The sequence below is a fragment of the Oreochromis niloticus genome, linkage group LG22, assembly GCF_001858045.2.
Source record: "Oreochromis niloticus isolate F11D_XX linkage group LG22, O_niloticus_UMD_NMBU, whole genome shotgun sequence".
Taxonomy (NCBI): Eukaryota; Metazoa; Chordata; class Actinopteri; order Cichliformes; family Cichlidae; genus Oreochromis; species Oreochromis niloticus.
Genome location: NC_031985.2, coordinates 8,226,776 through 8,252,370, shown reverse-complemented (window position 1 = coordinate 8,252,370; position 25,595 = coordinate 8,226,776). Strand labels below are relative to the sequence as shown.

The 25,595-nt window shown below is 39.9% G+C and overlaps 1 protein-coding gene across 12 annotated transcripts; it reads right to left on the bottom strand.

Annotated features, from left to right (window-relative positions):
* Nucleotides 1-2,653: 2,653 nt before the first annotated feature.
* On the bottom strand, nt 2,654-25,575 carry rxrba (retinoid x receptor, beta a). Of its 12 annotated transcripts, XR_003215976.1 has the most exons (16): nt 25,434-25,575; nt 24,498-24,646; nt 22,018-22,250; nt 21,330-21,483; nt 21,057-21,236; nt 18,051-18,071; nt 15,987-16,147; nt 15,611-15,740; nt 14,283-14,415; nt 11,532-11,567; nt 9,612-9,703; nt 9,359-9,464; nt 8,522-8,691; nt 7,548-7,612; nt 7,403-7,446; nt 2,654-5,843 (listed from the first exon to the last, which is right to left on the bottom strand). XR_003215976.1 is itself a non-coding variant. In XM_013265943.1 (14 exons), exons 2-13 carry the CDS (start codon nt 24,511-24,513, stop codon nt 8,544-8,546), a joined length of 1,410 nt encoding a protein of 469 aa, XP_013121397.1. In that variant the 5' UTR covers nt 24,514-24,646; nt 25,434-25,575; the 3' UTR covers nt 2,654-7,612; nt 8,522-8,543. The 12 variants fall into 12 exon arrangements, 7 of the variants coding, with proteins under 7 accessions (XP_013121397.1, XP_013121398.1, XP_013121400.1 ...); XR_001223252.1 differs by having other exon boundaries at nt 7,548-8,691; XR_001223251.1 differs by having other exon boundaries at nt 2,654-7,446.
* Between the last annotated feature and the right edge of the window lie 20 nt (nt 25,576-25,595).

Here is a 25,595-nt window from a genome sequence, read left to right as displayed (position 1 = left end):
CAAAGCTTCACCTCAGAGTTAACTGGACCTTTCTGGTTTGTTTTGCCTGTTGGGGCTTTTTGAGGTCTGAGCGATTAAATGACACGTGTGTTTTTCAGTTTTCATGAGTAAATATGATTCTGAGGCTTAGAGATGTGGAGTCAATCAAACAATGGACGTCACAGTGGTGATGTTATTTTTTGTATACAGTCTTTCCCACTAATACATGTTTACTTACAACTGGCTTCTAAAGTAGTTCATTCACTTCTAAATTAAGTTTCTAGTTTACATTTAATTACTAGTGTTTGTACTTTGTCTTATAAATAGAGAGATGATGTTTTTAAATGATCTTTTCCTACTTGTGTTCTGTGGTGCAGGAGGAGGAACAGGGTCATTGTTTTTGTGTGCATGCTAGTGCAAAAAACAACTAATGATAACTGACCAAACCAGCTAATTATTTGTCCCTGCAGTCAGCAGTATTAGTAGTAATGCTTAACAGATCTGCAATAAATGGAGCTTTAACATAAAATACACAAAGTGTTAAAGGTGTGTTTTAAAGAAAAACAACAAATACCACATAAAAAAAGCTCAAAGGGGATCATAGTGTTTATTTTACTGTGTAGGCTGAACAGAAAATAACAGTGAGCAGAAAACACACCTGACATGTTCTCCTCCTGCGTAGTATTTGCCCTCTCCAAAGAGTGCACAGGCTCAATAAAGCTCTGTCCTCCTCAGGTGTGTGTGTGTGTGTGTGTGTGTGTGTGTGTGTGTGTGTGTGTGAAGACGATGTGTGGGGTATTCTACCACACGGGATCCACAAAAAGTGACTTCAAACACATCTTGTTTATTCAGCGCACGGAAAAAACATTTACCTGGTGAAAAATCGAATTAGGAGGAATTTGACCTCTGGTATAAAGGTGTCTTTCTACAGCCCTCAGCCTCAAATAGAAGACAGGAGAGGGGAGGGGTGAGAGGGCGGGAGAGCCAGGAGGAGATTGGGGACAGAGCAGGAAAGAAAGTGAGACAAAATGCAGGCAGTCAATATTAGAGAGAGTGGACGGAAAGCAAGACAACAGAGACAAAACTGTGATGAGGAAGGAAACGTGAGGCAGGAAGAGAAGTAAAGCAAACGCTGAAGATGCTAATGGGCCTTAGAAAATGTTGAAGGCCCAGGCAAAAACATAGCTGCAAAACACTTAAACAGACCGCAAAGCTAAAGGTCAGCTATAATTAAATGCTGTTATTTTAATTCACTAAAAGTGATGTTTCAGAAGTTTCAAAATGCTGTGTTTAGTGTCAAAATACAACTTTACGGGAAAATAGTGACTCTAACCAGGTGGAAACCTTTTTTTGGAGTCTAAAATAAACATCATTTGACAAATATATTCCTGGATCAAACTGGGAAACTGACTGTCTACCACTCCAAGATGAGAGGTTATAGGGTCTTCTCTAAATAGAGGCTGCTGACTTGGCTGTACTGAGCTTCCAGAACAGAGACCTTATTGTGCCTGCGCCCTCTGCTGGCAGCAGGTGGTACTTCAGGAGCAGCTCAGAGTGGCACACTTGGCTCGGACATCTGTAGCATTCAAAGTGACGCTCAGCATCCTTCTAATCGGTCTTAGTTTACTTTTCCAAGTCAGGATAACCATGACCAGCTAGTGATTTGAAGCTTATTCACCACCTCTCTGCTCTGAAGTGATGCAAGGTGTTAATCACAAACTCTGAAAATCTGACCCATATATTTCAGCTTTTGAGAACCTCCAGTGTAATCTGTAATCTTTGGCATAAATCAGACTGAAAAACACAGAAGCAGCTACAGTATTATTGTTATGCTTCTATGGTAATGTGTGGTTTCCCATGTTACAGATCCCTCAGAGGGAGAGTAGTTACAGGTATGAAAAGTGCCCATGAATAACTGGCATTTCTGAACATGCTCATAAAAACCAGGCGCTTCGTGGTCTAAAATAGTTGATTTATCAGATTCCCTGCAAACTTCTATTGATTATAAACATATTCAGGATTAAAGTTGCTTTTTAATATGACCTCAAACAAATCCTGATAGCTCTGCATAGTGAGCTAAAGCTTCTCTTAGTCAGGAGGAAAAGGAGATTCTTTTGATGCACTGTCAGACGAGGGAGGAGACAGAAAAAAGGAGGTGGCACAAAAGTGAAAGAGCATTCCCCTAGCTACATCTCTAAGAGACAAACTCACACCCACATTTTTCTTAACATGTAAATATGCAGCAGAGAGAACAGAGCCACCAGTGTCGGGTGAAACCTATCAGCAAAGTATCCTCTGATCTTAGGTCTGCTGCCTCCTTATTGGCCAAGGTGTGCAAAGTAGGCCGGGAAAGAAATGCAAAGCAATTTTACCAAGGAGGGAGGAGACGGGTGGGGGCTACGGCTGCTGAAAATTGGACAGGACAAAAAGGTCAGTGCTCCCTCTAGAGGTGGAAAGATGGGAGTGCGGTGCCAGTGGTCACCCGGGGCCCTGGGGTCCTGCTGGACTGAGGAGGATATAGTTTCCCAAGGCAGTCGGAGCAGAGGCGGCATGTTCCCTTACATCTGCGGTCAGCGGGTGTTTTATGTGGCGCTCAAAAGAAACTGAGTGCACTCTGGTAACTTTTATCATCTTATAGACTTAAAAATTTTTAAAAAAAGACAAACACTTCATGTACAGTATTAAAACCTTTACTCATGATACAACAAACAGAAACGAGATTCAGAATTAATGACTGAAAAAAAAAAAAGATTCATATTTTTTTCTTCTTTCAATCCCCAAAGCACACAATAGTCAATCAGCTCCACATGTACGATGGAGTAAGATACAAACAGGACAAAGAACAGACACAAGAGAAAGAGAGAAATTAATAACGAGTGACAGATTCTTCCATTCTGATTTTACAGTTCTCGTATTTGTTTAATACTTTGTAATAAACAAAAGATGAATAGCATAGATTGAAAAGACGGATACAAGAAACGAGACAAAGAAAATGTGTGTGAAGTTTTTAAAGTGAAGAGTAAACAATTAAGGAAGATTCTAGATCTACTGGAAAATAGTTTTTCTGTTTTTCTTCTTGATCAACAACCGAACACCTGATCTGAGTTCTTTAAGTCCCTGCCCTTCTTCTCCTCCCTCCTCGGCTCTCTGACCTACTCTTCACGGTTCCTCCAACCTCAAACACAACCACCTTCTCCTTCAGCGGAGAAATCCTGTTCAGCTGATCCTTCCCATCAAGTTAATGTAACCAGATCCTGCTAACCACACCTATGCATTTTAGTGGGCTATGCACTGTTTTCTCTAAAGTTAGAACCATATTTTCTCCCTCACAATCTAAAACAGACTCCAAAAGGCTTTTGAAAACGTCCACTTTTAGCCAGACAGGTAACACCCAGTGGCAAAAATACCAAACCAAACCCAGCTTAAGAAGAGCAGGTCCGGGACTAGGCTAGGCTAGGCCTCTTAAATCGTTCCTTATCCTAATTTCACTCATCGATGCATTTCCATCTCCTTTATAAACCAAAGCAGATCTTTTCAGGCTATTAGGACCCCATGAAAAGCACCAATGCACAGCTTGAGCACCCAGAGGGGTCCACAACACTGATCCTCTTCTCTCTCCTGTGACCAGCACGTCCCCTCTCCACACGTGCTATCATTCAACTCCAATTAGGGCCCCTCGTTAGTAAGCATCACACACAGGCCGAGGTGAGCGCACACTCTGCACGATAATCACAACATATGACATGACAGACAAGCGCTGGGGACTGAGTGGCCCTGCATTTAAAAATGGCCGCAAACAGCTTGGCAGTGATAAATAAACCAGTGAAGGTGGTGGCGGTTTTGAGGCTGCACAGCACACTCTTTAGCATCACTGATCAAACAGGAGGGGCCTTGGCGCCGGGGTTAAAACGTCCAATCATAACACGGTGATAAAATCTTCAGTCACAGCCCACAGGGGGGGAAAAAAAGCATATTTAATCAAAGTCTTTATTCTCAAAAGCAAGTCATTTCAAAATGTAACAAAGATGGCGACAACAATACTGCTACACAGTCAAAAGGTCACAGCATGCGTCTGCCTTGAGTGCACAAGGTTGCAACGACAAACATTTGTGGGCGGTGCGGCGCAATCTCACGGCCCCCCGGTGGAGACCACAGATCGCCGCAGCTCTGCCGTCAAGTAAAGTAAGCAAAGAGGGACACACACCACGGGATCCCTTCGCCATAGCTCTCCAACGCTTTGTCCCACGATAAGCTTCACATCCTTTTCAAACGGTCCGAGTCCATTCTGATGCAAAGCCTGACAATTTTCAGCCCACGTGGGTGACTGAATGTTAAGTTTAAAAAATAAAAAGCAGTGGAGATGGGGCAGTACAGGAAGGAAGGAGGCTGGGCTGTACTGACAGAGCATCGGGCCAATGAGCGAGTTCATCACCCCTCCAGCCTGGCTCCCTTTCCTGCACCATTTTATTATTTCACGCAACTAATTTATTTAACAGCGCTCAGCAAGTCACAGCCAAAGCTACAGTTTCTGCCAGTCAAAAGGCGCAGCTGCAGAAGATTCCATACACATGTGCATAAAACCTTACACACAAACCTTAAAACAAAAGCTAAAAAAACGAAAACACCCAACCACCAGCTTTTGCCAGGACAGTCAGTCTGAAAGCTTGAAACGTCTTAGCACATAAAACCTGCACTGACTGTATCGCTGTTTTACTGTATCTGTTTATTGTCTTCTAAATGCTAAGCTCATAGCAAAAAGTAAAGGAATCTAAAAAAATAGCATAGCACAACTTAAATACATTGCTGTTATATGGAGGGATGGGAATACCTAAACGACTTTACTGCCAATTAATATTAACTTATGTAACAGACTAAGCTAAAATTTACTTATGCCAGAAACACAACAGATATATTGCATGACAAGTTGAACCACAATGAGTATACAAGTTGCATATTTTGACTTTTGAAGAATCACCAACAGAGATCGGTGTCCATTCAGTCAACTCTGCATGTGTGTCTAGTACTTAATGTCAACTAGTGAACCCTCCAGCACTGTGACTGGCTGTATAATGATTCCCATCCCAAGGTATAAACACGGTGTAGTAGCAGCAGGCTTAAACATTCAACAGAGGAAGCTCCAAAGCTAAAATCCTGCAGAGAAAGTTTCAAGGATATCAACCAACCAGAAGAGGAGATTATTCACACCATCACACATCCTGAAGTCAGCATACTCTCTGAGCGGCACACGGAGGGAAAATAAAAGCTTGTTTAAGGTTCAAACCTAATCCACAGCCCAACTGTCTCAGGACAACCAAACCTGTGTCCAGACCACAGATTTCAAAGCTCAATGGCTGCAGAATCACTCAAGTCTCTATTATTTCATCTGAACCACCTCAAGTCACTAAAGCACTGAGACCATACTACAGCTTATACAGTACAAGAATGCTGGTAGATGCTCGTGCATCTCACCTAAATCATGAGCTTATCACCATCTCGCTTTGCTTGCTAATACATAACACGAGTCAGCAATGGTGCATAAGAGAATGAGCTTTCTCTGCATGTAGGAAATTAATGGACATCTGGAGACTACTTTGTTGAGTTGATCGTTTGTATGCAAGGAAAAAGAAGAAGTGAAACAACACCGAACTCTAAGGTTAGACCAACTTATATGTTAAACACAACACCTGTTTTACAGGTCAACTGCCAGCCTCTATGTCCACATCACATGGGGGAGGCCGTGGATCCTCTCTGAGAAGAAGTATTTGGACTATCTGCAGGGCGGGAAGCTCTTTGCTCATTCTGGTAGCTGGCGGACCCCAAAATTCAACAGCTACTTCCACTGCTTCCACCAGGCAAACTGCTTCCTAAAATTACAAAACAAACTAACTCTGGCTGTGACTGGTAGAGACAGAGCCTTATCAGCCACAGCCAACAAGTACAAGCACTTTGCTGGTATTCATTTTCCAAAGTAGGGAGACTAAAATAAAGGCAGGGGTCATTTAAAAAAAAAAGAAAAAGAAAAGAAAACTTCAAGAGGGAGATTCAGTTTTAAGCAAGAGTGGAGAACGGCTGTCTGATTTGTCTGTGTACTTGCATACTGAAATTGCATTGATGTAAATGTGCAAGTCTTAAATGAAAAGACCGTATTCGTTATTTAGCACCTGGTAGAGGGCACTTGTGCCTCTTCCCTGTAGAATGATACTGCAAAATGTGTATCTAATTTCTATTCAATGTGGTGACTAAAAAGAAGGCTAAATATACTTCAGAATGTCAACACTCTTTTAAATACTAACAGAAATGGCAGCAAATCTTTATGTGTACCCCAGTATTGCTCGCCTTTGAGCACGTGTAGACGGTTTAATTCATAGTTTTAATATCTCCTGATCGTGTGGTAGCTGCATTTGACTTTTCACTGTAATTCTCAGAATTAGTTGCTCACAAATTTCAATCACAGTAAATGTCAAGTGCCATTGTCAACAAAATCCAGCCAACCAATTACCAAGAACTACAGGAAACATTGGCAGAAGTTGGTGCAAAAGCAGCATTGAGGTGTGGTTTGGCCCTGGGCTCAAAAAGGTTCAATGGTGAAGGTTTAATGGTTGTCACATGGGAATCAAGTCCAATGTTGATTCAACAGCTAAAAATAGAGCTTTATAATTTGTTTGGTGGAGCCACATCTTTGACTTTCTCAAGTGTGAACAGGCCTTTGTTTTCACATGACTCCATTTTTTTCTATTATTTACATCTACTGTACAAAAAGTTGCAAGCACCGAGCCCATACACAGTGAGTGAAGTTTTGAAAGAGTAGGTAGTAGGTGTAGGATTTCCATTATATATAATCACAAGGTTATTTCAGGAGAAACATGACATACACGAGGATCTTTGTAAACATGGGGGCAGTTTTCACCGATCTCCATCCTCAACACGAGATCTATAACAAACTGTGGGCTGCAAAATTACGCCAATGAACATATAATGCAAATCTCAGCAGCTGCTTTTTGTATTGCACAAATCCTGCTTTAACAGATAGTATGAGTGCAGCACAGCATGCCTCTCTAACTACAATAACTGCTGGGTTAATCTTATTTACTGAAGAGTCTCCCTGAACTGCAGACAGACCGCTCAGTTACATGCAGAACTGCTCAGGGATAAATTCAAATCATTTTCCTCTTTTGTGTTCAACACACAATCGATTAAAAAAAATATTTTTGCCATTTAAACAAACAAAAAAACACCCATAAAAAATGGAGATGTTCAGCTGTGCTGCGTGTTAGGACAGTAACGGTAATATAGTCAGTATATTCGAGGTTAGTGTAAACATCCAATCTGATTATTATTCATTCGGGACGTGACTGAATTTTTATAACAAGTCACCACATCTGATTTAAAAATAACAACAATAAGAAAATCCTACACTTAGTACCTTCAAGTTCATCTTAGATGTCTGAGATGGTCAGATGGTCATTTCTAGGAAACAGAAACATTTACACAGTTACAATTCACAAAAGTGCATAAAAATGACCACCAGCAAGAGGAGCCGTTAAATGAATGGGAAGGTAAATGAATACTCTTTTTTTTTCTTGCATGAAGCTGTACTTCCTGTGAGCCTCAAGCTGTTTAAAATGCCAACCATCTGCCAAAGTAGAGAAAAGGATAAAATCAAAACTTAAAAAAAAAGAAAGAAAAGAAATTCAAGTCATTCTTCTTACAAAGCCCGCTGTGCGCATCAGGGCGGGAAGGACCATGTTTGCCTGTTCAAAGTCCTCCCAGCCCCCTTTTTCCTGGATTTCAAAGCCTTGGAAAAAGCTCTCATTTCATGAGTACAGTACTTCAAAATAGAAACTTAAAAAAGTTTCAGCATGGATAAAAAGCATAAAACATTTCAATTTTTACAAGATTGGATGAGCTCATTGGGAGGGTGTTTCTGCCTGTCCATTATAGGGCACCTCCTGACAATAAGAAAAAAAATGTTTTTTTTAATGATGGACAGTTGATTGAAATGCTATGCACCTGATTTCAAGCTAAAATCAAACATGAATAACTAACCGGCTAGTGATGGATATAATATACAGAGGTGCAACTAGCAGTGACCCAAGTAAAAACAGGGGAGGTACACCAGTTACACAGAAGCAAAAACCCACTGCGAGATGAAGATGGGAAAACGGAAGGCTAACTTAAAATTAAGACATTTACTGTATATGTAAGATAAAAAGGGCGTGTATTCCTTGAGTCATAACCCCTATGGAGGAAAACTGGATATGGGAGAACAGGTGAAAACGTGTGTGTTTCAGTATTAGGAAACTTATTTTCAAAGCCATATTGTCTGTGTATTAGTTACATCATATGTCAATCCATGGTTGCAATTTCAAGGATCTGCATGCGTGTGTATGTGTGTGAAGACAATTAGCCAGGGTGAATGTGTGTTTTTGTGTGTACATTAAAACCAGCAGGTGCTGCAGTTAAGTGAGGCCCAACAAGAAGAGCCAATGACCCAACACAGAGGGGGTCGTGTTGGTAATCCTGGTGTGCACTGGATCCTGACCGGAACAAAGCTGGCTCCTCCTCTAGGTGAGCTGGTGAGGCGCCTCTAGCATCTCCATCAGGAAGGTGTCAATGGGCGTATCACCAATCAGTTTAAAGAAGAACAAGTGCTCCAGGCACTTTAGACCGATGGAGCGCAGTGCCGGGAGCCGGAGGAGGAGCTTTGCAAACCTGTAAGACAGAAGGAACGATGAGGAAAAAAATGACCACCGACCCGGTAATCTCTTGAAATCAGTTAAAATGCACTAAAAATTGTGCATTTTCAGATTACAGGAAGAAAGCATCCTGGATAATCTGTTAATATAACATATTTAAGCGGAACTAACAGATTGTGAAAACACGAGTTGGAATACATAAAACATCTGTTCATAATCACGATATCTAACAGTGTACAGCTCAATTTATGCTTATAGTACATGTTCTCTGCCCCTATTCTTGCATTGAGTTTCAAGTGACAACACATCAGCTACACGGCTACTTAATGCCAATCAGAGGTATTTGATACAACTTAAAATAAAAAAATAAAAAATAAGTTGCTGTTTCAGTCAAAACAACAAAACAAACAAAAAAAGTCAGTAGATTTTAGAGGACGCGATTAAATGCTGCCCAGGATTCTTGGCTGTTTTATAACTTTGCTGTTTTCACAGAGCACAAGTAAATTTTATCAAGATACAACCACTCAGTTTGTTTGGTACCAGCCCAGAAACTACGAGTTCAGAAAAGCAGACTGTGTATCAGCTGCACTGTGCAGCGGTGATGGGTGTTCGTGGGTATGTGTAAACAGCAGAGCCAACAGTGACTTCACCTCCTGTCTGTATTCACATGTGCGATAGCTTACCTTCCCTGCTGATCGGGATATTTCTGTTTGCAGTAAGCCTCAAGAGATGCGTACACCCTCTCTCTTAGGAGCTCCACCTCACTGGGGTTGGACAAACCCTTAGCATCTACAGGTAAAAACAGAATATTTTCATTATTTAAACAGTTCCTGATTTTAGAATTCCTTCAGTTTCCAGAAATTTATGAGTCTGTTTAATTTTAGTTTTCCTAATGACCCTTTCCCATGATCTTCAACATTGCACCTTCCCATGTACCTGGATTGAAGAGAATGATTGCTCGAAGGCAGCCCAGCTCTGTCTTGTCCATTTGCATGTCTCTCATTTTGCTAACAAGCTCTGTCAAAACCCTGAAGAGAGGAGAGGACAAGAAATATGCAAAGAGAGAAATCCCAAATCGAGACAGTAGGAAAAAGCCGGAAGAGAGCGAGAGAGGGAGGGAGAAAAAAGATAAAGGATTGTACCGGTGAAGAAGAAAAAGAGGGGGAATCGATAAAAATAGGAGAAAGTACATGAGAAAAAGACAATATTAAATGAAACAGAGAAACCAGTTGGCAAAACCACTGCTATTTATAGTTACTTATTAATATAATGACTGTAAGTTAGGCCATGGCTGAAAACTGCTGGTTCTGCAGCTGCACCGGTGACTGAATCTGTCCTATCATGAAAATGGCTGGCAAATGTCAAAATCTACAATGACTGGAGAAAAGAAATGTTTTTAGCAATTTCTTCTTTAGTTTGAGACTTTAATTTGTGTCTTTCCCTCAACTGATGTTCATGGAGGAGAGACGCACTCAGTTCAGAAAATATTTTTCATTTACCAAACACAGACACATAATTTGGACCAAAGCTTTTGAGAATAAACCAAAAATGCATTTAATTAATTGAACATTTCATGCTGTTCCCCTGACTCTGTCATGTCTATGTTAACCAGGTGTCCAGTTTTTCTTTTTTAAACTCTTGGTTCATTTCAAGTACACAGCTGTGGCTGTGAGGACAGCAGTCCCACCCATCTGCTGTTCAAACCTCCTGTTTGAAAGACACAACCAGTGAGAGGAGGTAAAACGGCTCGTTTCAGGCAGTGGATGGACTGAGGAGCTGCACAGAGACTGAGGTGGAAATAAGCCCAACACATCCCCTGTAATTCCTAACAGTAATCCTTTAAGCATAATTTAAGGTTTCAAAAACTACACTATTCTAGGACTGCCCCCAGGATTTTGATGAAATGCTCACTTTCAAAATAATTTATTGAAATTAAAAGTAGAATGGCTACTTTTAATTTTTCACAACTGCATGAATAAATGCAAGCAACCAACAAAAACATAACCTAAACATGAAAATGTCACAATAACAACATTTTCAAACATTTCATTCAATGCATTTATCAAGCTTTAGTAGATGTTGTGTTTTGCAATCTAGTGTTTCCCCTCCAGGCAAATGAACTGAGTGAAAGAGGAATGGGATACAATCCAGAGAGTAAGAGGAAGAAGTGATGACCGTTAGAGACTGCTTATTTGCTTCTCCATCATCCTTGATCAGAAATGAACATCTGTTTTTAATGATGGGGATTTTTAAACAGACACCGCCTTAACCAACATTACGATGCACTGCCAAATCAATTGTTTCATGCACGGCAGCGCTCTGGATAAATGCTTTTTTTCCCTTTACATATTTACTTGAGAAAGTGGAGGAAATGAGGAGTAATTTATGGGGTACACCCAGAGTACGTGTCATTATTTTTATACTACGGGTATTTCCCATCTGATGACAGCCAACAACACCTCCACTATAAATTAGGGGGTCTAAACGTTAACCGAGGACTTGGGTAATACAGTATTTGCTGTTCACAAAGGCAGTCCACACATTTTGTTTCACTCTGCAGTCGTCTAACCTAAATATACTTTATACTCTAAGAAAATGAAGTGCCAAAGTGCAAAACATTCAGTGACAGGATGCATTCAAAGCCACAAACAACACATGGTGTCTGACGGTACGCCTATCATTTACAATTTTTAGTAGGTGATGTTCAGACTTGTATCCTGTTGTAAGAACCTGGCTTGCAGCTGTAAGGCTGCAGAAAAGTCTGAAAGCATCAACGTTTCCACGGCGTTTGTTTGTTTTAAGGTTGACTCAAAGAGGAGGGGTTCAAGGAAAGTGTTTGTGTAGTGGGGTAATTACCTGTCAAATATGGCCCCAACCTCGGCATTGTGCGCCCTGTGTATTCAATCACAATGTGTTATTACAATGTCATTACACAGTTACAGTACAGTACTTTCTGTTCTGAGCCCTTCAACTAGTGGTAGTGCATAGGTAGTCTATGCTTACATGTAATGTTAACATGGTTGTATTAAATTTGATGTCTGGTTTAAGGTTTGCTTTATTTGACAATTTATTGTGCATGTTCTGTTACATGTTGCTCAATGTGGGCCTCTGATAGAAATTTGAAGTGCTTTAATTACATTATAGTGTGCAAGCTCACACGATTCAACGATTTGCACATGTATTAAAACAAGCACAGGCTGTGACAGATTTTGAGCCAAATGCAGGACAGCAGAAAAACATTTTATAAATAAGGCCCTTCAAGATTTTTCTTGCTAAATGTTAACAGATCTTGAAAGTAACCTGGGTAAATGTCACTGAACTGTGTCTGTTGGATGAAGAACAGAGGCTTGACGAGCAGAATACAACATTTAGGACAACAAATTAAGCACACACAAAAAAGGAAAATAAAACATCAGAAAACACAAGGAAACAGAAGACACATTTCAAACAACACAAACACAACAACAAAGTAAAGCAGAGGTGCTGCCGACCTTTGTCATTGATTTATTTTCACATAAATGTGGAGAGTATGTAGACAAAAGGTCACGGTCTGCTTGTTTTCTGTGTGTGCGCTCATTATGTTATCTTTCCTCTTGGCCATGTAGTCAGTAGCAGCATTATAAAATACTATTTTTAACTGTTCGGTAGCTTCTTTGAATGAGATCAGCAATGACCATAATTTAGTATTCAACTGAATGAAACACTGCTAGGCAAGGATTGGGTCTGCTTGTTCTAGGAAAGGGTCATTGACCAGGGAAGCAAACAGGAAAGGATGTGTAATAATCAATTTACTTTCTCCCTGTCCAAACTCAAAAAGAGATGGTAGCTTTCAAAATAAGACATCAGAGTCATGTTATTATTAAGACTTACATTTTGAAACCTACATCGTATTAATCTGGACCTGTCCAGCTTTTGTGTTTGCTGAAATTTGTCCGTTAGTTCGTGTAGTTAAATGATGTGTTTTTCAGTTTGATTTTTGTGTGTGGAGTTTCTTTCTTTCTTTTTTATAAAGAGTTTGTGGTATTTTGCACTTCAGGGCCATTAAAGCAAGACGTCTACAGCGAGTAACGTGTCACAAAGAAATATCCACATCCTCTTTCATAAAATATGGTTCAGTAGACTCAAACAGATGCTGATGCCAAGCAGAAACAGAAGCCTGCTGCTAGTAGAGAGCAGTGCTATGAGAAAATTACCTTTGAGCCATTTGCAACAAGCCCAGCATGATTTGAACCAAACTGGATTTGAAGCCAGGATTAACCCTTTGTAGCAAATTAGTAATCGATTAATGTGTAACTACTGTGAATTAAAACACTGTGATCAAGCCAAAACTTTAGATAAGATTAACCAAGAGCTGCTATACACATATTGTTTTTTTAAAATCAAGGCAAAAACTGGCTGACATCCCATCATGACATAAATCATGTTATTACACCTTACCTTTTTAAAGTATTAAGTGATGGAAGCTGAAATAATGCAGAAGACTAGAGAGGCCACATATGTAGTAATGAATAGTTTTGGCCATAATTATGTGAGAAATTGAAAAGTTTCTAATGCATCAACTGCAAACAAACTGTGCACTATTTTGTTCTGGGTCGTCATCCAGCAACCCTCTCGGCTACGAGGGGAAAACCCCCGCTCAGTGCAGCCACACATGCCTGGGGTGCGACTTGGCCGGTCAGTTGGGGAAATTTGCCCCCTTCATGAAGCTGGCAACTTTTCAATCTTTGGCCTGCGGTCATAACGCTATGTGGATTGTGATCTGATGATGGTTTCTTGTAAACACAGTGGAGTTTGTATCAGAACTTTAATCATTTATAAATGTGCTACAAGTGTCCGTTTATCTATCTGCATCCATATTAAAGCACAATAATTCAAAGAACAAAGTTTGACATCTTTAAGTTATAATTACATCTGTTTATGCATGTTAAGCTAGACGTACTGAAATTGTGGGGGGAAAAAGATAATAAAAACTGGAAGATTTAACACCTTTTAACATACTTACGGTCTCTAAAACATTCTGCATGATAATTAAATTATAGTCACACATTTTTAAAGACATTTCCATTTTATATTTGCACATAGGATTGTACATTTGCCAGCCATTACCACATTACCAGATCATACAATGAGTGATATGCCACTGAGTGTGCAGGAGTTTGCATGCATGCCTATTGCTAAGTATTAGTCACCAGCCTCCCTGGCATGCGCTGTGATCCTACAGGCAGCACTACAGAAGCAAAGTCTCTCAGCCAATTACAGCCAATGCAGAACACAGCAGCTGCAGCCAGCCAAAGATGAACACTGTAACCTCGATTCTTGTTCACTAATCCAGAGAAACCGAAAGGGATTTCATTCTGGCTTTCCAGGATCCGCTTATTTTACTCTATAGTACATGATTTTATACTGCATACATGTAGACGTAGTACACTTGAGTTTCAAAGTAGAACGGCTTCTGAAAATGCACTTATATAACAAAGCTAAAACCCTCTAGTGAACACAATAATTTTTCGGTTTCATGCCGCCTTCTCTTTAAAGCTGCAGAGAGTCCCAAATGTTGTTTGTGTGTCAGAGTTACACCGTTTGTGTTTCCATTCATTGTGGCATTACCTGTCAAAGATAGCTCCAACACCTGCACTGTGGGCACTGTTCCTGTGGACATGCAGGCCCGTGGCAAGTAAAATCCCGTCCTTCACCGAGATGGAGCGATGGGAGAACGATGCAATCAGGAGCTCATTCCAGCCTGTTGAAAAGGTGGTGTCTCAGTATCTTTAATGGGGTTTATTTAATGTTTAAAAAACAAATACATTAAACTTCATTTATTAATAAATGTTTATAAAAGCTTTCATTTCACCCTGTAAGCACATTTTTTTTTAACCACACGATTGCCTTCGTTTGAATTTGGTCGATTTTAATCTTTGGTTGCATCTAAAAATGGCAGAAGACTAAATAATTTCCTGATCATTTCAATATAAAAAAATGTAAATAAAATTCAGCAACTACTGGTGCAGTGGCTAATACACGAGACAGATCCCCAGTTCAAGACTAGGACACACAAACCCAGCCTCAGTGGGTCACAAGCTACTGTGCTCCTTCTGCAAAGCCCAGAAAAATGGGAGAGAGATCAGGCAGAACATCCATCATACAATGTGTGCTAAATCAAAGACACAGATCCATTCAGTGTCACAACCCGTCGGAAATAAGAGAGCATCCAAATTTACCTCTATAGTAACTGTACTTCACAAAGTACAAAAGCAAAAAATGTCAAATTTAATACCCTTGCAAAAATAGTGTGCAAGTTTATGCTTAGCTTTCTTGGCTGTAGTGGCTGCTGTTGTAATAACTGCATCAAATATACTGCTCAATAAATAAATAAATAAATATGGGAACACTTAAATGAAACATGATTGATGAAATAATTAATCAAGTTGAAAATCTTTACTGACACAGTGTGCAATTTATTGAGAACAAGACGTAACAATGGATCTTGAAAACCAAAATAATGAAATCAAAATAACATCAAAGAGTTAAAGTTAACATTGTTAAATTGTTTCCTGAATTTCTTTGAGCAGCAAAAGTGATGTTTGCATTCTTCTTTGATGCACAAGTGAGACTAAAAGCTGGACTCGAAGTTTTAAGACGGTGTTACAGTAAAATATAGAAAATCCTGAGAACTAAAGATTATGTAAGATTAAAATGTTCTGATTTTGATGGATAGACCATATGGTGTACTTTATATCAATCCGTGCATGGTGACGATCAAACTGTAATGCCATTGTTACAAAGAACTGCAGAAAAATGTTCATTGTTTGCAAGAACCGCCCTGTTATTTGTGCATTTTTAAAACTGTTGGAGTATATCATGATAGTTTTAACTAAGATTAAACTCAGTAGAATCTCACCTGAGTCATTAAACTGGATCAAATCAGACTGACTTACCTGCACGTAGCAAGATGACCTGGTCATCCAGGGGCAGCTCTGAGAAATGAGGGATCCTCTTGGCCCACTCCACCAGGGTGAAGAGCTGCTTGTCTGCTGCCTGGCAGATGTTGGTGACTGGATCATTGGGCTGAAATAAGCAGATTTACAGTATTAGTGGTACTGTGATTTCATTGCAGCTTTAATGCATTACTATGTGCCTGTGAATAATATTAAAACAAATCTGACGTCTAACAGTAACTGTATCAGGCAAAGCTCAAGAAACACATAAACTGGGAACTGCTGTACAGTTTGTTTAAACTCAAACTTCCTTTGATAATTATTTCTATTGTTAAAAACATCTAAAGGGTTTATTTCCACCCCCCAGGCTACTCACAGAGCTGCCGCCCGAACTTCCATCTGCATGCAGCTCTGTCTTCTGCTCTACGGCCATCTCTGCTTCCAAAATCTTCTCTACTGGCATCTCCTCGTTGACTGCACTGGTTGACTCCACCTCACCATCTCTATCCTTGTTCCTCTGCCGCTCCTCTTGGACAGCTGCAGGACAAGGGAGAGAGGAACACAGGGGAAAACAATAAAGGGCAAGAAGGTTGGAAGGGAGGAAAAAGTAGGAAGAGCAGAAAGGAGAAAAAAAAATGTGGGTGGGTAAAATGAGTGAATGTATGTTATTATGAGAGGAGGAGGAAAAGTACACAAGCAGAGGAATGGCCAAGAAAGCAAATGATTTGGGTAGGCAGGCAAATGTGGAGAACAAGAATAAACAAAGATGAGCCAAGGTAAATAAAGTGAGAGATGCAGAAATGGAGATTAACAGATAATGTGTGAACAATGAAGACGAGAAATGAGGGATAAAGATTGGTGTAGGAAGAGGTGAGCATACAAAAGGAAAGAAGCAGAAAGATTCAAATGAATTTTGAAATATGAAAAGAAACAAACAGCAGGGAGAGAGAGGCACATGTATACACAGTTCATAAAAAAGTCTCTCATACTGTCTTTCATACTTCTGTCAGGTCCACAACTAAGGCAGAAATAGACCAATTAAGACATACAACATAAATTATTAACAAACCATTTTATAGACAATCAGGAAGAAATTACAGTGAAATCAAACTCAGAGTGTAAGCGCTTTTTCCAAGATTTAATTCCAATTCCAGGCAATTAACAGTTAATGGCTGGAACAAAGTTTTTGGAACTATTAAATCCCTGCCCTAATAAAACTAGGTTTCTATTTTCATAAAGTTCAAGAAATCTAGTTATTGCAGACAGCGCCCATGTAAATGCAATCAATATAAATCCATGAAATCACTCTACTTTCCCTTTTCATGAGGTATTAAAAAGCTGCGTTTAATAAAAATATGGCTTTCATTCACTTTAGATGACCCATTTTTGTGGGAGTTTTTTTAAATATACACAGTAACCAGATTTTTTAAAGAAATAAGAAATAAATGCACAATTACAACATTAAAATAATCAAATTCATAGTCCGCTACAAATGATTTGCAGTCAAATGTTTTGACAGTCTGATATCCTACAGACATCAGTAGAAGCAGATTATGTGACTTGGCCACTTTGGTTTGTTTAAAGTACCAGATTTATGCCATTGATCTAAATTTTGTAATAAGACTTTTTTAAAAAAAAGCCTCTTTAGTAAGTGTACAAGCTGACAACCTGTTGCTGTTGTGGCAGTCCTAAAGTCATTCAGCTGCCTTTCCAGCGACTCTCATGTCCACCATCCTGGACTAAAGCTGGCGACAGTAGTTCTGGTTCTGCTTGCTGGGAGATCTGCCGTGAGTTGGAAGGCTACTGAAACTAGAAACCGCAGCAGGTGCAGGACTGGTTATCTGCCACTACGGCTAGCTCACTAAGGCGGCAGAGCAGAACAGAACCAGGACTACCAGTGCCAGCTCCAGTATGAGACAGTGAAGATGGACTCTGTCTGCAGTGCAAGACAACAGCTGGCTGGCTAATTAAAAGAGTCTGGATATTGTTTTTAAATCTACTTTATGTGTCCAACAATCTACACTGATAACTGTTGCACTTGCAGGGAAAAATAATAATATTAATGCCAGTGGCAGTGGGGTTATATAAATAATAAATAAATGAAATAAAATAAATGTTTCCACACAGATGAGGACTTATTTTGTAAGTGTGACTCTACTGGGCTGCACCTGGTTAAGAGCATAGAATAGGTAACTTAAACTAGTGTAATGATGACTGAACGAGTGGGCATACTCAGCAAACCTTCCCTGTAACCATGAAGGTTAAAAACACATGGGAAAGTAATTCAAGGCTGGCACTGGTCCTCCTCTGAGCACTGGCAAGAAACAGTGGAAAAATATTTTAAACTAGCTGCTCCTAATTGATAGGCAATGTAATATCTCTGCTTCCTGCTCACTCATACAGGCACAGACACACACCCCTCCCTCCCTCTTCTCCTTACATCTGTCGTTCATCTTGGCCACTACAGAAGGAGGGTGGGGGAGAGAGATCGAGAGGAAACAAAAAGAGGAAGAGAGGGGGAAAGGGGTTAGTGTTTACAAGGCTTACCCACCCCCATCTCCCTCTCTACCACTCTTTACTCGCTCTTTCTATCCTCCATCGTACACATATTAAAGCCTTTTCAGTCATAGAATATGTAGCATTGCTGCTTTATCAAGCTCATCAATTAGATTTGGATGATTTGTGGCATTTAACAGGCAAGAATAGAAAGCAGAGGAAGTTGCATATAATTTAAGAGATCATTACAGTCCCTTTAAGATACAAGGCTTTTCCATAATCAGCATGAAGTGAGATTAGCTCTCTAATCTGAGTGTCAGGCAGGGATTACACTCCCTTGCAGAAGTACATGCAGACAGCTGCAGACACAGAGGAAGAGCAGTTACTTCTATTATATTACTTTGTAGCAAGCGTGGAGCACTTTTGGAGGAAGCATACAAAGTAGATGTGCGGACAAATCTGCATGGCCACAGCAAATTAGAAGGAGCGCTGACAGCTACACAAAGCTTTGGTTATAACTTCTAATGTTGACATTTGTGTCACGCGGACAATCACGCTGTAGCAGACAGGAATACAACAGTGGCGTCAGCAACATTTCCAGCAGCTTTACTCAAATTTGCAGCGACCGAATGATGCCTGGAATTACATGGAAGCTTGTTAAGAATAATTTATTTTGTTGTTATGACTGGTGAGGAAAATATACAATAAAAATATCTCATGTGAATTGGTTCTGATTTTGTGCATGCCTGCCATTTTGATTGCTCTGTTTAAGATATGATTTTATTAAAGGGGTTAAATCCTACTTGGACAGATCTAGTGGGGTTGCCATCGTGTCTGTTACTGCTAACTGACCTGCGTGCTTATATAGGAACCAATTTGTTAAACTGTCATCAGATTAAGACAGAAGTGTGTTTTTTTTAAATAGTTTTTACACATGTATTGCAGTCCTCAACTTCTCTATATTGTTATTTTACAGCGCAAACCACAAACACAGTGAGCGTGACATTAGCAAGTCGTTAGCTTGCCACTTCCCTTGTAAAAAGGTGGACTGTGGTGATGTGCAAATAACTCCGGTACATAGTCCAGAACATTTACCTCTACTGAAATGATGTCATTAGTGCTGCCTATTGAACACACTATCTAAGCAGCTTTCTCACCCTAAACCACATGGAGTAGTGCTAATGTGTGAAAACAGCTTTAATTAAAGGAAGAACATTTGCAAGCTGATGTGTTTAATTTTATTTTTATGGTATATCAGAGCACTTAAAATGTTGGGTGAAGTTAAAAAGTTAGGCTCAGAGTTAGGCTGCAGAAACTGCAGATTATGCAGACATGAAGTCCCACAGAAAGCATGCTGCCTCAAATGTTCACGACCACAGTGACAATATCAGCAACAACAGTGGTGACATACCTTTCATTTAACTTGCATTAAGTTATTATCAACCTGCAAAAAATATGTATTGTACAACACTAAGGAATTCAGTGCTAATCTAATAATAGGACACGAGAAAGCACAGGGTGCAATATGGTTAGCTTACTTACACTGCTCAACTCTAAGATGCTTAGCAGCAGATAATCTCAGATGGGCTGGCTTAAAATGGATATAACGTAACTTTCAGTGTTAAGACACTTGTACAAGGCAAGATACAGATGAGTAGATGTTTGTAAGGGTTTCCTAAGGACAGCAGTGAGAACTTGGAATGTTTGATGTTTCATGCTAAAATTCATGTGTCCGTTTTAACATTGTTATTGTCTAATAACTGTTAACAAGGCATGATGGCTGAGTAAATATCATTTTCTTTTTCATTAATCCAATTTATGAGACAGATATACAGCTCACTGGTAGTGACGCAAAGATAAACAACTAATAATTATGACATGGTAATTCTAGATTATACCTGTGTTTCCGCCCAAAGCGCTTCAAACGTTTATGCTAAGGAGCTTTCTTTTTTTAAGTTTAAACCTTCCTTCAAATCTTTTCTGTTTGTTCCACTGCGGTCTAAAGACACAAATTAGTCAAATTAATTTTGTGAAAAAAGCATAAAATTAGATCAGGACAAATCAGTGTCAGAGGTACTGTTCAGGCCGTGTCAGGCTGAACAACAGTGCACACAAAAACACAGCAGAGCAACCACAATGGGAGAAATGCGCACTTTGGTAACCCCACACAAAATCTAGCAAAGCTACAGTTTTGAGCAGGGTTGTACCGAGGTGTGAGCTTATTTATTTGTATTTCAGAAAAATGTTTATTTCCTCTTTTCACTTCTTTGTTTTCACTCTCCGTTCCTTCACTCGTGCTTCGGCTCACTGAAGCTGCTCTCCATTTCTCTCTCTCACCCTTTGAATGGGGACATTAGGGGCCAAGATTCAATGCTGTGTTTACAAACAGTAACCAAAGATTTCTGTGGTATACTTTAAAGTAACCAAACTGATTTTTACAAACTATTGCGCAGTGTGACTATGAGGGGCTGGCTCAATTGCTTCATGTTGGCTACTCCACCAGTCAGAAATGATCACTGCTACAAACCCCACCCATTACATTTTCAGAAGTACAATCCCCCAGGCAGGGACTTTTTTGGAAGTTTAAAATGGAACTTAATTTAGATACTGGTTCCTGCTGCAAAGGCAGTGAGGCCAAAACACTGGGCCTATTGAAAGCGCCTTTCAGGACATTACTCTTGGCCTTCTGTTATACAAGAATAAATTGCAAAGCTAGATCAGCAACACTCTCGTCTAACTATTAACAGTAAAAAACCTTTTAAACCTTTAAAAAAATTGGTGATTTTATAATGGATTTTAGGATACTGCAAGTCGTAAAGGATGCAGAAAGTATTTTGTGTGAGACTATTTGGCTCTTTGTGTATTTAACCTAAACTTGTGTGGATAAACAGGAATAACACAGAGGAGATTTAGAACAAGCAGATTACAAGGCCTTTCCCTGCTGGCTCACCTTCTCTCTTCATGCCCATGGCCAGGCACTTCTGATAGCGGCAGTACTGGCAGCGATTCCTCTGTCTCTTATCCACAGTACAGTCTTTATTGTCCCGACAGGTGTAGGTCAAGTCTTTTCGCACTGTTCTTTTGAAGAAACCTTTGCAGCCCTCACAGCTGTAGACGCCATAATGCTTACCTAAAGAGAGGGTGAATAATTGCTTTTAATCATACATGAAACTAACTCAAAGGCAACACAAAGAAAGTAGCTGCATTTAAGGCGTCTACTCACCAGAGGATCGATCTCCACAGATGGAACAAAGACGTTTCTGGGAAAGCATCGGCCCAGGGCTGTGAGATGACAGCTGTTTCAAGCCCAGTGGAGGTTTCACATCATCGGAGCTGCTCACTGCATGAAGCCCCGACATCGACACTGTTGAGTTGATCTGAGAAAACAACAGAAAAGATGCAAAATGCAATGACAACCAGGCTTTTTATGATACATTATTCACAATTCCCTTTTCCTCTCTGTAAGAATCCAAAGACTGTGTTTAATATTACCATCAAGACTGCACTATAAACTTTAGAGGACACTGAAAATGAAACACAGGCCCTTTGCACATAATTTTAAACCTACCTACTATTCTCTCTCTCTATGACAAATGTTTGAAAACAGACAACTATTAGAATCTTCAATGTAAATAGCAATAAACATAAAACAATATAAATGGGCTCACAACAAATAACAAACATTTCTGGTATTAAAGACAAAACACTAAAGCAAAAACAGTATTTATACTTTTTGTGTTTAATGTTAAGCACATACAATGTGACATTTTGTATGATACAGTTTTACAGAGTAACATTGGTTTAGCCATCACTATATCAGTAAATCCTACACAATGACTGATGCATCAACAAGTACTGAGCCATGCAATACAAAGCAAATTGTCACCTGGGTTGCCCAAGTCCTCACTCACCTGGGGGCTGCTAATTGGGCCGTAACCCACTGACGGTGTGCCAGGTAGGCAGGGTGACCCCAGCGAAGAGCTGATAACAGAAAAGGGGGAACCAATGCTGCTGATGGGGCTATTGACCCCGGCACTGGTGATGGGAGGCAGGGAGGTCATGGAAGCTGCTGAGGGAACCAGTGGAGGGGAGCGCTGGCCCGATGGTGGGGAGGACACAGACGAACTGTCTGGGCTGTGGGAATCTGATAAAAGACAGCAAGATGAACAATACAGTAAATTTCATTATTCATAATAACACTACACAGCAAAAACGCCTAAGACTATGGATTGCTTTCTCAGTGATATGTGTGTGCAAAGCATGGAAAACAAACCGCATTAAGTGAGAGGTTACACTAGAGAAAGTATAAAACAACTGCTTAAACTTTAGTTCAACAATAGCTACAGTAACTTAACCCTTTAAGTCGTCTCAATATTGTCACATGATAAAACTAAAACATTATTTCTACCTAGGATGTTGCATCTTGGGTCAAGCTTTTTAACTAGCTGCTAAAAGCACTGCTTTACGACCATGCAACCACATCAGTAATGTCCATCCACCGTTTGCTCTTCCTGTCATATGGAGTGCAAGGATCAGTGCCCCAGCAAAGCTCAGTTGAGTCACTTGTTTATAGTTGGGTCACACGTCACCAGCTGGTAGTATCGACTCCTTCACAGCTTGGTTGTACTCAACAGTGTGTTTCTGCCTCAAGTGGTTTCCACTGTTATCAGGAACAGCTACCCTGCATATTTTGCAAAGCGTTGTGCTTTGTTGGAGGTTGCTGAAGATGCTCCTTTTTTGAGTGGTAAATTATCATTGGATGCAGACATGGGGCTCCTACTCGTACAACAGATGTGCCCAAGCTCGTCTCATTTAATTATATCATGATGTCCTCCTGAGACCCAGCCTATTCATTTATGTCCTCTGTAATGGACATTTGTTTTTGGTCTATATCTTTTGACTTACTAGAGCTACCCTACTAAGTCCTGATGTGCTCAACAGAGGACATCCTGACCTTTCCAATGATATCTCATGTAACTGGGTGGCCTCTTTTAGTCCGAAGAGGCAGGAAATTACAAAAAAAGTTCAACAGAAAGATACTTTTTTCTTTGGTTCTCGGGAGGATATGCCTATTTCTATATACGTAAAGATACCTATATTATTGTGGATGAGGTGATATAAATTTCTCTTTGCAAAATGAAGTCAAGTGGAACTCAGTAGTTATTCCTTACATTTCTAAAGGAAATACATTTTTTCTTACCACAGCAATTTGCACGAGTTTTACTAGAAATGTGTGTTTGTTCTATGTTATTGGTGGAATATGTGAAAAATATGAATATTAATATGAATAAAATGTACTTAATTTCTCTGAAGACCCTATTTGGCAATTTCAATCAGATTTATTTAAAAAAAATAATGACATAAATATTGTTGGAAATAATATGTAAATTGTGTTCTTCCCCATCATCATTCCTAAAACTAGTCGGTTCCTTCTACAGCTGGCTGTGCTGCATTCTTGCTGCTTTGGGCGATGTACTGGCTGTCGTCTGATGTAATCAGTTTTTTTCCCCCTTTTTTTCCCCAGGAACAAAATTCAGGGAATCACGTCGTCTCACAAATCATCTACTGCAGGCCGAGAAGAAAACAGTGCTTTCAAAAACAAATCAACAAAGTCAACGAATTGTGCCTTATATTACTCAGATTTTTGTGTGTGTGTGTGTTTAATTTTAAGTGACGCACTACTTTCTCAGCTGTTCATGTATTTCAGGGGAAAATAAATAAATAAATAAATAAATGAATAAATCCCCATCACTGGCATGAGTTGTTATTACTTTCCTGGCTTGGGAATAAAAGGTTCAAAGTGCTGATAGTCTGAAACGTTTTGGATCGAGGTTAATGACAAACAGAATCAAAGAGTGAAGAGTCTGTGCCTTCTTTGGAGCACAGTGACAACTTTATGATTGGCTCACAGTGAATTACATACATAATTTATTGTTTTAGCTTTGACATGTTTTAATAGTGCATCGTTTAATTGCGTTCCTACATTAGAACCGGCACGCTGAACACATAGATTCAATTAAAGGGGAGATTTTATTTTTAACAGTAAAACAATTATTAAAACCTACTTGCTTTTAGAAGAATGGCAGATATTTGATACATGATATTTTGGACACCACACACTGATTTATTTTTAAAAAATCTTTTACCTGGTCAGCTGTGCCAGATGTAACACATCTGTTTAAGCTTCAGCACTGTGATGTTTAAGCAAGCCTTGCTTTAGTTTCTGTTCCTTCATACCACATATCTTTCATAGCTATGATTTTACAACAGATAACAGTGTAACATTGATCTATCATTAATACTCGTTTCCAGATGCAAGTTATCTAGACAATAATCCTGTCTGCAGTGCTGAAAGATTAATCTTTGCACATTAGTTCTTCCTTTTGCTTACCTCTGCTGTCTCCCATGATGGTGGTTGGGGCACAGGGGCTGACTGACAGCTACAAGCCGACGTGCTTCCGTCTCTAACAGCCCGATATCAAACTCTAGACCGCGGACTGAGGCCCGGGCCGGAGTTTTTTTGGGAAACCAAAAACGGCTCTGAAATTCCAACACAAGAAAGAGCACCGTATAAAACAGGAGTGTGGCACAGATGGCCCAATTGAGCATAAAGATGCAAAATAAAACTATCGTGGCTCCTATCTGTACACGGCTGTGAATTATACCTCTGCTTAGCATTAGAAATATTTGCGTATTTGATGCATTTTGGGTGATTTTACGTAACGTTACAGCTGGACGTTTTAAAGCAGCCAGCTGCTCAGCTGATGCCAAGATTGTCTTTTACAGCACAGAGCGAAACACCTGTGTTATATACCGCAAATAAGCAGCATGCTGATACCAAAACACTGCCCGTCTTATCTGGGTTCAACGAGGTGAATAAAACCCCAAACCAAATGAGATGGAGCCCAGACAGATGGCAACAACCCATCGTTTCTCCATGCTAGCTAACGTTAGCCAAAGCTCGTAAACTAACCTAGCTAACTTGCAATGTCTGTAACTACAGAGAAGCCGAGTGGCTTGTATTACATCAAAATCAGTTGTCATTAGATAGAATAACACTTCCGTTAAAGCTAACAGGCTTTGGTAATAAATTGCGTGAAAATCATAGTTTCAGTTGGCAAAACAAGCCTAGCGCTAAAGCTAACTACACTTAGCTACGTAACTTGGCTAGCATGCTAGTTACCACGAAAGCTTCGAAGGAGAGCGAAACTACAGAGAATAAGCCACCCCATCACTCAGTCCTTCTTCCCCTAACTATGCAATCTTTTTAAAAACATGCTGAATATTTTAAGTAAATATTTCGTGCAAATAAATGGAAGTTACTAACGGTTTAGCGGCTCAGCTTCTCCGCATGAAAAGATGTGGCGACTAGGCCTCGTGTGTGTCTGTCTCTCCCCCCACTTTGCCTCGTAGTCAACCCTCCCTCCCCCTGCAAGGATGAAAACATGATGATGATGGTGGAGGATTTGGCTTACTGCTCTCTCACAGC